Here is a 16,228-nt window from a genome sequence, read left to right as displayed (position 1 = left end):
TCGTGTGCCTCCACGCCAGATAAGCTCAGATGGAAAGATCAAGATCAGATATCTGACATTGCAGAAGGTAACATGTACTGTGCATGAAAGTTCTGCTTATTCTGATTACCTTTTTCTCAGATTGTCTAGTCCAGTTCTGCATTACAACTGGCTTTGTTATGTTAAGAAATAATACTCTTGAATATATTTGTCATTTGCCTACACGACTTCTAAATATGACTCAGACAAGCATGTTTCTATGCTGTTGCTTGTTATCACTCCTTTTATATAAAGGGGACATTTTCTCAAAATTTGCCAGAGGCTATTTTGAATTGGCATCAAGATGGAATAACAGACAGACATGCTTTAAATTCTTACTGACACACATATGCTGTTGATCGTGCATCACATCTTCAGAATTTTGTATGATTTGTGATGTAAAAGCATATTTGCATCCAATAATTTATTCCAGATATACAAGATTGATTAATTTTTTTGTTTCTTAACTTGCAAGAAATGCTGTCTTGGCAAATTTTTTAACATACCCAAACATAGAGAATGAGAATGACTGGCAGAATGGCTTATAGTCATACTGAGCTGGTGTGAAGCCTATAGTATATTGATAGTGTATATCATATAGATAAATTTGTGTTTTGTATTTCAGCAAATTAGTATGAAAGCTTGTGTGTATTGCTTAAAATAGGAGGCATGTAATTATGCATAACTGCTGATGCAAAACAGTTATATGTCATTTTATAAGTTTTTGTTGATGCATGTAAAAAGTCATAACTTCATAACAGTAAAATTTCATTATGTTTAATGGCTTGTTTCAATTTTATGTACAGTAATATTTCTTGTTTTCTTTTTAGTAGAATTAATGTGTATTAAGGACATTTGAGATACCAAATCAGTAGGTTAGATTGTGTCAGTGATCTTTTCACTGATAGGTCTTGATTTTGGAAGCTTAATCAATGTAATTTAGCTAATTTACTTATATTTTTTTAAATTCGCAATGTTTGTTTTAAAGATTGCACCTTGTACTTTCATGCAAAGGAATTATTTAATACTTCCATAGTAGTTGTCATATACAGAATACTACCAGTATTAAGAGGTACCTTTAAACCTGAAGTTTTTAATGGAAAAAATTTTCAGTGATAAATATACATAATGGATGTTTATACTGAAAATATAATTAGTATTTTCTCACTTCTGTAAGATCATTTCATTTTACAAAACCAGTCAGGGTTATGTGCATATAAAATTGGGTAGACATATAACCCTTTTGTGTTCTGTTGTATTGAAGGCCAAGATTTTTACTGTTAAAGATAAAAAGCTAAAGAGAAAAAATTGTCCCTCTTTTGGTGTCCTTTATTCCCTCTTATTCCATTCATGTATGTCAATCTCTGCTGGAATAAGGAAAGTGACTGGAGGAGCCAAACATTTGTAGAACTCATGAAGATAGCAGTAAATAGAAAGGATTAAAAGTCCTTGATTGCCATTTTCTTTGGAGGCACAACAATGAAGATAATGACAGAAGTCCTGGTTTTTCAATGTTTATTTCGCGTCATAAAAACTGATGTTCTTTAAGTCCTTAAAATTAACGCTTCTGAGAAGCAAAGAGCAAATCAATCTTGCTGAAGCAAAACAAAAACTGATGGACAAGTTTTTTGTCAGTGCATAAGACCAGTATTCTGAAGAAAAGGATTTCTCTGAAGGAAATGCAGATGCCTTATTCAGGTGAATGGGATTCCAGTTAACGTGTTCATTAAATGGAACGTGTTCATTAAATGGTGATTTTATTGTATGGGAGTCTAGCAAGATGAGTAAAGGAATTGCCTCAGAATTTAACTAGACATTCCAGATATTTCATTCAGTAATTAAAAGTACAATTTGTAATTCCCCATAAATAGCCTTAAGTGGTGTTACATACTAACTTTAGAAGCTAAGTAAATCATTTTTGGGGACAAAACATTGAAAATTTTCAGGTATGCGAACTAACTTTGCTTATAGGTAAGCCATATTTTAAAGTTCTTATTTTCAGCAAGTAATGATGCAAGATTAAAATCATGAACTATACAGTAGCTGAAGTTCATAATTAGCAGTTTGTGATAGCCTCTGCCAAGGTTCATGGCAAGGATGTGTTTGATGTAATGTACTTGGTTTATATTTTATTTTTTTTTATGTATTTTAGAAGTTGATTTTCTTGTAGTCTTACATAATTGTTCTCTTTATTGATGTTTATACTGGAGTATTCCTTCTTGTTATTGACGAAGATAACGATAGGACTTTTGTCAATAAGCATGTTGTCCTCTTATTACTTGTGTCTTATGCATAAAGCTGTGTTTTTGTGAATATGTTATAAATTGAACTTTTTTTTGTATGTGTATTTTAGTAGTAAACATAAATTGCTCTAGTATTTGAGATTTATCTCCTCTCGCAGACGAGGCGAACATCCACAGATGCTCAAGAATCATTCCCTCCCATGAAACGTTCGAACAGTATTACACAACAGCTGAGGTAAGCTGTGGAGTATTCTTGTATGTTACAGTTTATTTTGATATTTTTCTGTTGTATTTTGTCCAGATTTTAACACTTGTAATTGTTTATATTTTCCAGGTTAAAAATGTTCATCATTTGATTTTTTATCTTTGTTTCTAATGTTTTGCCATATGAACAAGTTATCATTTTGTTATTACAATTCTAGAGATGTTAGTCATAATTATATTAGTGCAAAAGTTTAGTTGTTCCTACACGAATACAAACCCTCGGTCTTTACATATGGGATCAACTTTCAGCAAGCTGGAATCTGGCCATGAAGTCTTTTTGCAAGGCGGTTATGGTAACAGTTACTGAAGGTAGGGGTGGAAGTAATGCTCAACCAGTCTGAATGCATCATTCGGTTCTTGTCGGTTTACTTTTGGCTGCTGTTCGTCTCTGTCATGCCGCTCGGCTTTACTTCTGGGTTTTATATCTTGCGTTTATGCTTGGAATATATTGATTTTGACATATTGAAACATTTGTTTTTGTATATTTATTTTTTCTATGTCTATGTTGGTTATTTGTAAATATTCTTACGTTTTGGGGACGGCCTCGGGGACCCCAATCATAAATGAAAAATATTTGAGGGAATAAATGGAAATAGAGGGCTTCTGACTTACCTTAGATAACTATAAAAAGGATTGATTTGGCTATATTTATGTACTCTAGAAGGTCACCATTAAAAACCAGCTAATTACTTTACATTACATTTATTTACAAGAGGCCGTTGAATGGCCTAGGATAATAAGGCAAGGCAACTTGGCCGCACGTGGACCACTCCTATCTCTCACAATGGGGGAGAGCTGGCCAAAATCAGATTTACTCCAATGCTGGTTTCCAAAATTAATTATAGGTATCTTGCGTTAAGGAAGCACTTGCGAACGAGGGGACATGACACGTGACTCAGCAGAAATCTGGAAATTGTCCCAGATTAGACACAAAATAAAATAAGGACTTCTTGCACTATAATTCAGCTAAAAGGGCAGTCATTTTTAATTAACACACTGGGGAGGAACTCTAGTGTTTAAATGAAATAGTCAATGAAGATTTAATCTTGAACAGGTCACAGGGGTAACACCTGCCTCGATGAGGACAAAGGAATTTCAGTAGAGAAGTGATACAAGGGAGATTTGAAATGGAAATAGCAAGATTCGTCTTGGAGGAAGAGGGCTGGTTGGACTTTGCACTTTTGAGACGTACCTTTAATCCTTAGAGACTTGAACATGTGTCATGATGTTGGAAGGGGGGCTCCAGCCAGCGTGGGCAAGACAAAGGCTGACTTCCAGTCAGAGAGAGGACATGTCTGTCCTACAGGAGCAACTAGCTTGGACTGAGAACAGGTCAGGGTGTTTTTGAATGGCCTGGATTTCACACACAGCCTCCGGCATTGTCTGGAAAGATGCAAAAACACAACCAGCAAATTTGTGGGAAAAGAGGTCTTAGGCTAGGAATCCCTAAAGCCCACATCGAAGCCTATATAACCCTGCAACCTGCCTTTCTTACTCTAAACTGTAGGCATATAGTTAATGGCTTATTTTCTCTCCCCACTACTAAAGGAAATGCCTTTCTGGCCTGAGTTCTCCTTCCTAAAGTTAGCTGATTAGGAGAAAAATGGCTGCTCTTCTAGCAATTGAACATTTTAACTGAATGCTGGGTAGACGAGGGGGTCAATAAATGTAATAGCTCCCCCTGTTAAGAAGGCATTCACTCCCTTTCGGCTGTGAAGTCCTCGGCTAAATAAGTTGATCGTCTCGACTACCCAGTTTTCCTACTCTAACCGAGGTATTTAGAGCAGCGATACGGCTAGCTACAATGGCCTACCTAACTTATAGGTGGAGATGCTAGGTGTACTAACTTACTGAATTAATGTAGTCTAGCCTAAGTGAGAACTACTGGTCGTCTGTGATGACAGTCTACTCTACCCCTATGTAAGGTTACTTTGAAAATTTTACTTGCTACTATCCTAATGCCCTGGTACTAAATTATTAGCCTAACCTACTCATTACAATTAATTAGAGACACAATCATTCCAGAGTGTGGTACACACAGCAGAGGTTTATCGACCTAAATTGTTAAAATACATAAGATGAGGTAATGATGCGGGAAGGTGATGAGTGATTAGTAGTGTACCAGGATGGAAATATAATGAGGTAATTATGACATTTACGTGAGGGTTAGTGACATAAGTTCTAGGGGGTTAGAGAGTTAGTCTACTGGCAGAGATCAGGCTGGCTACCTGGGTAGGTGCCAGGATGACTCGGCAAATTAATGTGACACTGTGCCTAGGGCACAGGTGCCAAGGAGAGCATGTGGCTATTTGGTTAATTTGTGAGTTTGTTACATCCCTTCTTCTTCTTTTTCTTATTCCTCCAGGGCTAGGCACCAACTCTGGGGTAAGGCCAGAAACGCCATCAGGAGCAGAGGCAGTGGTAGCCCTAGGCACTATTATAGGTGAACACCCTACTTCGATATCTGCAGCAACCGTCATAGTGGTGGAACCTACTGCAGGGGAGGCCCTCACTTCGGCTGCTGCGACAGCCGTCATAAGAGTAAGACTCCAGGCTGACTCCTGGTCGGGGAGTTCCTGGTCGTCCAGAGAAGGTGTAATGGTGAGGTCTGTTGGAGGTTCATCCTCGGCCGACAGAGGTGATGTCGAAGAAGACTCATGGACTGGATCTGGGCAATGGGCTGCGTTGAGCTCCATGCCTGTTGGGGGATCTCCTGTGGGAGTATCCTTGATAAGGTTAGTTTCGGCCGCCGGCATTAGCTCAGGGCCAGGCGCAGAGGTCAAGGTTTGTGGTGGCTCTACGTCCAGACTGGATGGAACATGTCACTGCTCAGTGCTGCCAAGTGGCACTGGCAGAGAGTTGACGTCGGGCATACCTGGGACGGGTACCAGAGGTGCAATTCCTCTCAGCGTGCCTGTGGTGATGGGAGACAGAGGTTCCTGTCTCTTTTGGAAGGGTGAGTCTTGTGGAGAATGGACAGTGTTCGCTGCTGGTAGCTTGCTAGGGCACCTAGGCCAATTAGTGGAGTGCCCTATTGCGTTGCAGGTTTTGCAATGGAACTGTGAGTGATCAATCCCCCTCCTTGGTGATGGGGGAAACCGTTGGTGTCCATACTTCAGGAGGAAGTAGGATTTTGATGGCTCCTTGCTTTGAAGTAGTTTGTCGTGGGGTTAGGACCCCTAGGTTTTTGGAAAGGAGAGGGGACTTCATGTCTTGCCCTAAGAGAAGGTCATAATCTCTGGAAATGTAGCTTGCAACTGCAAGTGTACATACTTTCAAAAGGTGAGGTCATGTGACTCAATTTGACTGTTGGAAGGATCAACTTAATGTGGTTGATACCTTCAATAGTAATAAGTTGACATTATCGATGTTAGCCCCGTGGGGAATTCTATCCCTGTATCAGGGAGATTTGAGCGCCAGAGTCGTCAATGGCTCTGACATGGCTTGGCGGATAATGACTTTGGAGGGGTGCAACGGTTATAGGGCCTTAACTTGGGGTCATAGTGAAGATGAATTGATAACTGCCATTGCGATGCCGGGAATATGGTGATTTGCGCCCCCTCCGTAGTTGGCAGACATGTGACCCCTTGTAGCCAGTCTCGGCAGAACTTGTTCCAGAACTTCTTCCGTGGCACTGGAGGATAAGGCTGAGATGGCCCCACAGGTTGCGAATCCGGGGGGTCACCAAGGCTTGCCGTGTGCTCTGGCACAGGTGAAGAGTCCTCTCTGGCAGTGATTAGATGTGGGGAGGTTAAGGAATCGTCCGTTGAATCACCCTCGGAAACAAGTCCGGGGTTAACTGGTCGGATCACATTTCGGAGGAGGCAGGCGGTGAAATGGTAAGAGGCTGGCAGGATGCGGCAGGAATTTCTAGCTCTGGCACTGGAGCAGGACCAAGCTTACGAATAGAAAGGATGTCAGTGACATTGTAGGCACTAGCCTCTGAATCCAAAATGGAGGTTTGGTCATCTGGCATGCTGCAGGTGTCCATATCCCCAGGGGGGATATGGCTTTAGGAGATCTCGGGCCAATATGACCTGATAAATGTCATGAAATTTATCAACTACACCCAGGCGGCACAATGTGGTTTCCTTAGTCTCCTTGTCCAATAAGGGCATTTGCACCTTCAGAAGGACTGAAGGAACAGAATAGAGGTGACCATCTATCCATTCAAACTGAATTTCTTCGTCCTTCTGGATTTTGGCACCCCTAGGCAATGCCTTTCTTGAAATGAGGGAGACCTGGGCTTTGGCATCGGCCATGACATGTACCCACCAGTAGGCTGTAGGAGACTGTTCATCAGGGAAGGCTACATGGTAGCCTTGGAGAAGTTCACCCTGGAAGCTCTCATCCCAAGGTAGGGATCGACTTGGGGACTGGTTGGAATCCACAGCATGCTCACACACGCAACAAGGTGTGCAGAACCTCTGCAACCACCTCTTACCGGAATTCCAGCTCATGGTCTGGGGCTTGGAAGCAGGGGAAGACATTTCCCTTAGGCTGCAGTAGAGGCTCAGATAAATTTGGAAATGATGGCCAGGAATAGTACTGGATAGAATGGGAGTGCCTACTTGGTAACGTGGCACTCACCTAGAAATGGGTTCTGCAATGTGGTAATGTGTCTGAGAAGACTGGGTGCTCTGTGGCACTTGGGAAGTGTCCTGTAAGCTCTGTGGCACTTTGTGAATGGCACCTTCTGATGAGGTGAGAAATATAATGGAGTGTGCTGTGTAAGTCACACTGAAGGGCATTCCTAAATTGGGATACGTAATGGAATGGGCAACCTGTAGGTCCAATACAGGTGCACGGCACTTATGGAGGTGCTCCTTGGCAGCACTATTAGAGTGCTAATGTAGCGGCACTTATGAAGGCGTTCCTTGATTGAGTAATCCGAAATAGCAGATACACTAATGAAATGGGCGTTCTGTAAGACGGATACGCAGGTAAATAGCTACCTGTACATCCTGTACAGGTGCACGGCACTTATGGAGGTGTTCCTTGGACAGCACTAGTAGTGCTGGGATAGCGGCACTTATGGAGGCGTTCCTTGGGTGAGTGATCCGGAAGGATAAGAATCCTCATTCACGGGAACACTGATGAAATGGGCGTTCCGTAATGGCGGACACGCAGGTAAATGGCTGCCTGTACTGCCTGTACAGGTGCAATAGCATTTAAGGAGGCGTTCCTCGGACAGCACTGGTTGCGTGCTGGTATTGCGGCACTTATGGAGGTGATCTTTGGCTACACTGGTAGTGTGCTGGTGTGTCCCGTCGGACGACACTAAATGCAGTATACTCAAATACACTGAAATGAAATGGCACTCTGTTCGTGGCAGAGTGTAATGGTGGAGGAGAGAAAGTAAAAGGGGGAGTACTTCAGCAGCCAGTCGATGGGCAGTGTCACGAATTAGTGGCACTGTAAAATGGTAGGGCCTGTCGTACACTGGTGGTGGGTGGCCAGTCCTAGACTGGTAGTGGCTTCCTTGTATGGAAGTAATGAGGTTGCGTGGCACACTGTGCAGTTTGTGCTTGCGGTATACGCAAGTCTTTTGTGATAAAAATGGAAAAGACCACTCAGGCAACGACAGGTAGTGGTAATTTGAAAATGCTCAGTCCTCGGCTGAAATACACGGTAAATTAAATAAATGCTTGTTAGACTGCAATGGACACGGGCGTGTATATCACGCTCAGTGTTAATGAAAGACACGAGGCTAAAATAATGTTCATGATGCATGCATAATGTATAGTATATATTACGTACAATCAGGCATTGAGTTTACAATGGGGTTAGGTTCTTGCATGCATGTCAGAAGTCGATCTTAAGTAAATTGGTTTGCAATCAGTCTACAGTACAGTTAATACCAAATGATGCTGCAGATAGGGCAGGGTAACTCAAACTGATGCTGCCTGAGTGATGAGAGTTCTCATGAGATGGCGCAGTGCCAAGTAACTCAATGGTCAACTGTCTGAAGTAAGGTTGTAAGTACGAGTGGTCGTTATGTCGAGTAGGTTGTAAGTCGGATAGGTACCTGTAATGGGTTTTGTTCTCCTCTCTCGTCCTCTCTCTCCTCGTGCCTTCTCTCTCTTCGTCCTTCTCGTCTCATCATCTCTCTCTCTCTCTGACAGCATAAAAATGGTATATGACGAACTCCCTTGTATTTATATGAACTAATGATTTTAGTTTAATATGATGCAACTTACGTTAAAGTTTAATGAAAGAATTGCTTAGGATAAGTTTTATGTTATCAGAACGCACTAGCAATGAACGATTGTACGTTACTTGTAAATGGTTTGCGTTATACTATGATTGATTTACAATGACGCGTTTGCATTAACCAATTCTTTTAAGTAAATTTACGGTTAAGATTTATATTTACTTTACGTAAGGTAACTAGCTCCCTGTGACAAGTGAAATGACGGTAAGGATTTTGAACTGATGTTAGCAATGTTTGTAAATGAGAAAGGCTACATTAAGTACGAAGTGAAATTAAACTTTCGCTCAGCGAGCGAGTGAGCAATGCTAAGTGAAACGTGCGGTGAGCAAACGGAGGACAACATCTTTGAAACAGCTGATTTCTGTAAACGCGAGGGCGATTTACAACACAAAATTCTAATTTCTTATTCAAGGTGAATTAACATTAATATTTCTGGCAGAATGATAGATACTAGTAGTATGGAGATTGATATTATTTACGTTAAAACAGCAGATTTATGTCATTCGGCTTAAATCGTTGAGATAAGCTTTAGGTGATGAATGAATGCTTGCCTTTGAACAAGAGTTTGGCTGGCAGGCCTGGGAGAGCGCATGCGCCAAGCTGACGAGCTGGCAGGCTAGGCAAGCGTGCTGCGGTTACCAAGGCTTGAAATGAAAGCTAAGTTAAAACAAATTCCCCTAACATATCACTGGCAAAAGAATTGTACACTTCTTTTGACGAAGCTTTTAGTAGAACACTCCTAACTAGCTAGGCTTGCTAATACATGCAATAAACCCTGGCAAAGTACTTCCTAGTTTTAACTAGTACTCTCTGGCACCTATCTACCACACACGTCGTGCAAGCTACAATACAAGATGATACTTGCTATGAGAGAATTGGTGGGGGCAAATTGTTTGCGTGCCGCTAAAATTAAGCTCTGGCGCTTTTGCCGTTACACAATATCTCTAACTTAGAGAAACATTTATTTAAAACACTTCTAAAATAACTACTAAATGTACCTTAAGCTAACATTGGTTATAAGAATAATCATATTAAATGAATTATATTCCTTACCGTCAGTCGTGTGTCTCCTCCGCAAGTATGAATGCTTTCTTTTGATTTACGCTTTGTAAAAGTCATTTACAGTTACGTTTTTAAAGGGATAACGCGATTTACAAGATTTTAAGCGGCCCCAGGTTCGATACTGTCAAGGTCGCCACTCTTACGTTTTGGGGACAGCCTCGGGGACCCCAATCGTAAATGAAAACTATTAGAGGGAATAAATGGAAATAGAGGGCTTCTGACTTACCTTAGATAACGATAAAAAGGATTGATTTGGTTATTTTTACTCTAGAAGGTCTCCATTAAAAACCAGCTAATTACTTTACATTACATTTATTTACAAGAGGCCGTTGAATGGCCTGGGATAAGGCAAGGCAACTTGGCCACACGTGGACCACTCCTATCTCTCACAATGGGGGAGAGCTGGCCAAAATCAGATTTACTCCAATGCTGGTTTCCAAAATTAATCATAGGGATCTTGCGTTAAGGAAGCACTTGCGACGAGGGGACATGACACGTGACTCAGCAGAAATCTGGAAATTGTCCCAGATTAGACACAAAATAAAATAGGGCTTCTTGCACTATAATTCAGCTACAAGGGCAGTCACTTTTAATTAACACACTGTGGAGGAACTCTAGTGTTTAAATGAAATATTCAATGAAGACCTAATTTTGAACAGGTCACAGGGGTAACACGTGCCCCGGTGAGGAAAAAGGAATTTCAATAGAGAAGTGATACAAGGGAGATTTGAAATGGAAATAGCAAGATTCGTCTTAGAGGAAGAGGGCTGGTTGGACTTTGCACTTTTGAGACGTACCTTTAATCTTTAGAGACTTGAACATGTGTCATGATGTTGGAAGGGGGGCTCCAGCCAGCGTGGGCAAGACAAAGGCTGACTTCCAGTCAGAGAGAGGACATGTCTGTCCTACAGGAGCAACTAGCTTGGACTGAGAACAGGTCAGGGTGTTTTCGAATGGCCTGGATTTCACACACAGCCTCTGGCATTGTCTGGAAAGATGCAAAAACACAACCAGCAAATTTGTGGGAAAAGAGGTCTTAGGCTAGGAATCCCTAAAGCCCACATCGAAGCCTATATAACCCTGCGACCTGCCTTTCTTACTCTAAACTGTAGGCCTATAGTTAATGGCTTATTTTCTCTCCCCACTCCTAACGGAAATGCCTTTCTGGAGCTGATTAGGAGAAAAATGGCTGCTCTTCTAGCAATTGAATAATTCAACTGAATGCTGGGTAGATGAGGGGGTCAATAAACGTAATAATATTCTTTTATATTTAGAGTTGAACTTGCTTTGAGACTTTAATATGAAAACTATTTGGTGATATAAAAGGGATTTTGACGTAGGAAAAATCTATTTCTGGGGGAAGACCTGTGTCGCCCGATGAAAAATCCCTGTAACTGATTTTTCTAGTATAAATAATACTCTTAATATACCAGAGAAAAAAGCTAACATGGTTAAGCTGAAGTTACTACCCTCAGCGCGAACACCCAAAGGGTGTCGGTATAAGTATAGGGGCGCTGTGTTACCACAGACCACAGGACTTCTGCCATTTAGAAAGTTCCCCTCCAAAACTCCCCGTTGGTGGGAGCCGTTACAAGGAAACCCACCACCATCCGTCCCCGCTCGCCACTACTACTAATACCCACGCGCTTCAATCCATTCCTGGAAGTAATTCTATAAACTTGGATTAGCCAGGGTGGGAAGTGCATAATATAAGAGGGTAGGGTTCATCGGGCGACACAGGTCTTCCCCCAGAAATAGATTTTTCCTACGTCAAAATCCCTTTTCTGGGATCGACCTGTGTCTGCCGATGAAAAAATACCAGAGAATGATATACAAGTTTAGTATAGATATATATATATATATATATATATATATATATATATATATATATATATATATATATATATATATATAGAAAATAGGGTTAATAATACCCAGAATAAAAAAATTTATAAACAGTTTAATTGTTATAGTTAAACATATAACTTAAAACTAATAATAAGATATATAATGATAATAATTCTTAAAATACTAAAAAGGGAGCATAGAAAAACTGTAGTAAAGGAATATATCCTTTCAGAACCTTAGACTTAACAAATGATCTAAGACTAAGGAATAATAGCATCATAATATAAGAATTATAATAGTTAATATATATACATATTTACACTGGCATACAATAATCCGGCAGCGGGGTCAACAAGCAACGTCTAGCCCGATCCGGAGAAAGTATGGTGGGGAGTGTGAGCGAGCCATTCAGGTAGAAGGGATAAGGATAGGGAGATAGTAAAAGGAAAAGGGTGCAATTAAAGGTTTAAGGAGAGCTGTCAGTTTGTACCTCAGAAACTACCACAGCTCCAGCTGCCACTGCTGAGAATTTTAGGGCCTGCAAATTCTTCAGGTAGTGGCGCTTAAATACTGCTGGGGACTTCCAACCTGTGTACTTTTGAAGTTCCTCAAACTTCATGTTTTGGAAATAATTAGTTGAGGTGGCAACTACTCGGATATCATGAACATGTGGAACTGAATCCGGGTTAGCCTGTTTAATAAAATAGAGTATCTGCTGCTTGATCCCTCTTAGAGTAATCATGCCCCCTTTTTCTCTAATAAAAAGAGAGCCCGATGATATTTGAGAAGTTCTGGTCATAAAGGTTTTTAGTGTATGAACAGGACATAAGGATTTATCTTCTGGAAGAGGTAGAATTTCCCAAGGAGTCCATCTATTTAGTGGATCCTCATTTTTTGCTAAAAATTGTCTATCTGGTGAAAGTAAGACTTTTCCAGATGGGAGGAACTCGACATGTCCTGGATCTCTAGACAGAGCTGACAATTCTGAAATTCTAGCTCCAGAAGCCAGAGCTACTAAAAATAGTGTTTTTCTCAGTAGAGCTGAAAAGGGACAGTTATCATTGTCTAAATCTGATGCAAGTTTAAGACATCGTTCAAAAACCATGAGATAGATTGAGGGCGGCTAGTTGGTCTCAAACGTGCACAAGCTTTTGGGATAGAAGAAAAGTATGTGTCGGCTAAATTAATATTGAAACCTATTTGAAAAATCTTTCTTAGGGCAGATTTAATTGTGGTAATAGTGCTGGCAGCTAAGCCTTTCTCATGTAATGATCTAAAGAAAGAAATTGTAAGGTTGGTATCCATCTTCTGAATGTTGTTACCTTTTAAAAATATAGCCAATTTTTTCAATGCAGAATCATGTTGCCTAATTGTAGAATCTCTTTTGTCTGATTCTACAAACAGAATATTTAATGGATCTATGTTTGCTTGCTTCTGTGCTGCAAACTTCATGAAGTCCGTAAAGTTAGGGCACTTAGAATTCTTGAGGAAGCTGACACAGTCTGCATTTGTACTACCTGTGTTAGATTCGGGGATGGGATCTTCTGGGGTTTGAGATTCATCTCCATGATAAGAGGATACCAATTGCTCTTCGGCCAGTTGGGTGCTACTAGTGCTAGCTGGCCTTTGAATGATCTTAGCTTGTGTAGAACTTTTAATAGAAGATTTACTGGGGGAAAGAGATAAATTCTCTCCCATTTGTTCCAGTCCAGAGACATTGCATCGATCGCAACGGCGTTGATGTCTATGTTTGGAGCTACATAACAAGCTAACTTGTGATTGGACTCCGTGGCGAAGAGATCCACCTGGAGATCCGGGATCTGAGTTGTGATCCATTGAAAGGACTTGTTGTCCAGTGACCATTCTGATTCTAGTGGATTCATCCTGGACAGTGAATCCGCTACTACATTCCTCACTCCTTCTAAATGAACTGCTGACAGATGCCAGTGGTTCTTTTCTGCTAGGAGGAATATTGCTATCATTACATGATTCAACTTGTTGGATTTGGAACCTCTCCTGTTGATGCAATGGACTACTGTCAAGCTGTCTGAAATTAATCGAATGTGGATCTTCTTGGACGGTTGTAATTTTCTCAATGTCAAGAACACCGCCATTGCTTCCAGTATGTTGATGTGGAATTGACGGAATGTTTCCGACCATGTTCCTTGTACTTTCCTGAGGGGTGAATATCCCCCCCAGCCGTTCAGTGATGCATCTGTGTGGATGATCAGAGATGGGGGAGGAAATTGCAACGGAACTGATTTGGATAGGTTCCGTTGCTCCGTCCATGGAAGAAGTCTTTTTTTTTAGAACATCTGGAATCTTGGAAACTTTGTCCCTGAATCTGAGATTTGCTCTTGACCTCCAAACCTGATTGATATCCTTTAATCTGGCTTTTAAAAGAACATCCGTCACTGATGCAAACTGGAGGGAGCCTAAGATCCTCTCTTGCTTCCTCCGAGATGACCGTCTGTTTTTGATAAAGCGTTTTGTAGCTTTCACTATTTCTTTGACCTTCTTGGTCGGTAGAGATAGCGTGTGTTTGTTCAGGTCCCACTGGATTCCTAACCATTGGAATCGAGATGCCGGAGTCAGTCTGGATTGCTCTATATTTACTTGGAACCCTAAATATTTTAGGAATTCCAGTACTTTGGTCGTTGACCTTCGACACTCCGCTTCGTTGGTTGCCCATATTAACCAATCGTCCAGGTAGGCTACTAATAGTATTCCTTTCTTCCTCAATTCCTGAACTACTGATTCTCCCAGTTTTGTGAACACTCTGGGTGCTACATTGAGTCCGAAGGGCATTACTTTGAAGGAGTAAGCTTTCTTGCCTAGTTTGAATCCTAGGTACGGAGAGAAGTTTCTGGCTATTGGGACGTGATAGTACGCGTCTGTAAGATCTATAGAGGTGGTGACGGCCCCACGGGGAAGTAAGGTCCGTACCTGTGAGATTGTCAGCATATGGAACTTGTCGCAATGAATGTAGGAATTCAGCCGAGACAAGTCCAAGATTACCCGTCTTTTGTTTGAGTCCTTCTTTGGGACAGTGAACAAACATGCTTGAAACCTTATGCTCTTCACCCTCTTTATGGCGCGTTTCTGAAGAAGATCCTTTGTATACTCTAAGAGGTCCTCTGTTGGTACTTGGAAAAAGCTGACTGGAGGGGGAGGGCCCTTCTCCCACTACCAGCCTAGACCTTTCGATATTATACTGTGAGGCCATGGACTGAAGGTCCATCGAGTCCTGAAATGATACAATCTCCCCCCTACCTGGGAGATTTCACTGGTTGGCTGCTGGTCTGGCTCCTTTCCCCCCTCGGAAACCTCTTCCTCTGGCTCACCTCGTAGTCAAGAGCCTCCTCTGGCTCGGCTACTCCCAGCATGTCCTCTATATGGGCGAAAGTTACCCCTTGCCTCATATGTAGGGTTAAATGCTGGGGAAGCCACAACCTGGGATGAAGTCGAAGGTTGAGGTTCCGAGGAAGGTTGAACCAAGACATATTGCTGTGGTACTACTGTCTTTGAAGTGGACGGCACTGCCTGCACATATCCGTGAGGACGTGCCGCCTGGTAGGGATTATACCTTCTCGCCTTCTTCTTTGGCTGTTGATGAGAAGGCGCATCAGGTTGCCGCTTGAAGGGAAGGCCCCACCTCACTCTAAGACTCTGGTTAGTCCTAGAGGCTTCATGAAGAATATTGTTCACCTCCTCTTTGGGGAAGAGGGTTTCTCCCCAAATGGAGGATTTGATGAGCCTATTTGGTTCATGTTTAATGGTTGTTCCAGCTAAAACATGTTTTCTACAGGCCCTCCTTGCTACAGCAAAGTCATACAAATCTGACTGGAAGGCCTGTAGTAGATCTTTCGTCAGTACACGAAAGACCTGCTCATCTTCATAGGTGGTCGCCAACAACTCCGCCGATGTGACGGAGTTGAGGGACCTGGCTAACCTTGTCTTCGCCTCAAACTCCGCCTTGATCATATGGTCGGGGAGTTTAGGCAACCTTTCTGAAAACAAGTCTGAAGCGCACTCCGGCTCCAATTTACCTGAGGTAAATGTCGCCGGAGCGTTGATCCAAGCGTCCAGATCCCTGTGGGTAACAGAAGATATTGGTAGGGCTCTGTCTCCCTCAGTACTGGCATTGGCTTGTCCTCGACGATTGCTTGCAAGGTTAGCTCCGCCACCTTAGATGTGCATGATGACGGAATCCCTTCGGGAGTGACAAACATCGTGTATTTCCCTTTATGTGGTGTCAATTTAGTATTGACACAGTTAAGCTCAGAGAGACACCGGACCCAGGCAGCTTGGGCCTGCTCTCTAGGGAAGATCACGGTTTCTTTGGGTACTTTGTCTACCCTGACTAGTGCATGTTTTGCTAGTCTGACAAAGCCCGGGAAGGGGAACTGCATCCCTGGTGGGAAGAGTTCAAAGTCCTCTATGGGTCGTGACCCGCACCCCTCGATAGTCAACCTCCCTTCAGCGAAGGGAGCGTGCAGGGCCAACCTCCAAGGGTTGTCGTTCTCAAAGGGAGGAAGCTTTGAAGCATCCGGAACCATCATGGATAGGGCTGGCGTTC

At 42.1% G+C, this 16,228-nt stretch overlaps 1 protein-coding gene across 5 annotated transcripts in view; it reads left to right on the top strand.

The window, feature by feature from the left end:
* The window catches only part of LOC135217708 (F-BAR domain only protein 2-like), a 258,564-nt gene that overhangs the window by 182,292 nt on the left and 60,044 nt on the right, over positions 1-16,228 (top strand). For 4 of the 5 annotated variants that reach the window (XM_064253698.1, XM_064253697.1, XM_064253695.1 and 1 more), the window contains 2 exons: positions 1-67; positions 2,420-2,496. The exon at positions 1-67 is cut by the window's left edge and continues 2 nt beyond it. In XM_064253698.1, the coding sequence (XP_064109768.1) occupies positions 1-67; positions 2,420-2,496 (144 nt within the window). The remainder of the gene's footprint in view (positions 68-2,419; positions 2,497-16,228) is intronic. The other variant, XM_064253696.1, reaches the window with a different exon arrangement.

This window comes from Macrobrachium nipponense, chromosome 7 (genome assembly GCF_015104395.2).
Source record: "Macrobrachium nipponense isolate FS-2020 chromosome 7, ASM1510439v2, whole genome shotgun sequence".
Taxonomy (NCBI): Eukaryota; Metazoa; Arthropoda; class Malacostraca; order Decapoda; family Palaemonidae; genus Macrobrachium; species Macrobrachium nipponense.
The sequence above is the reverse complement of the archived record's forward strand: the minus strand, read 5'-3'. Positions and strand labels throughout refer to the sequence as shown.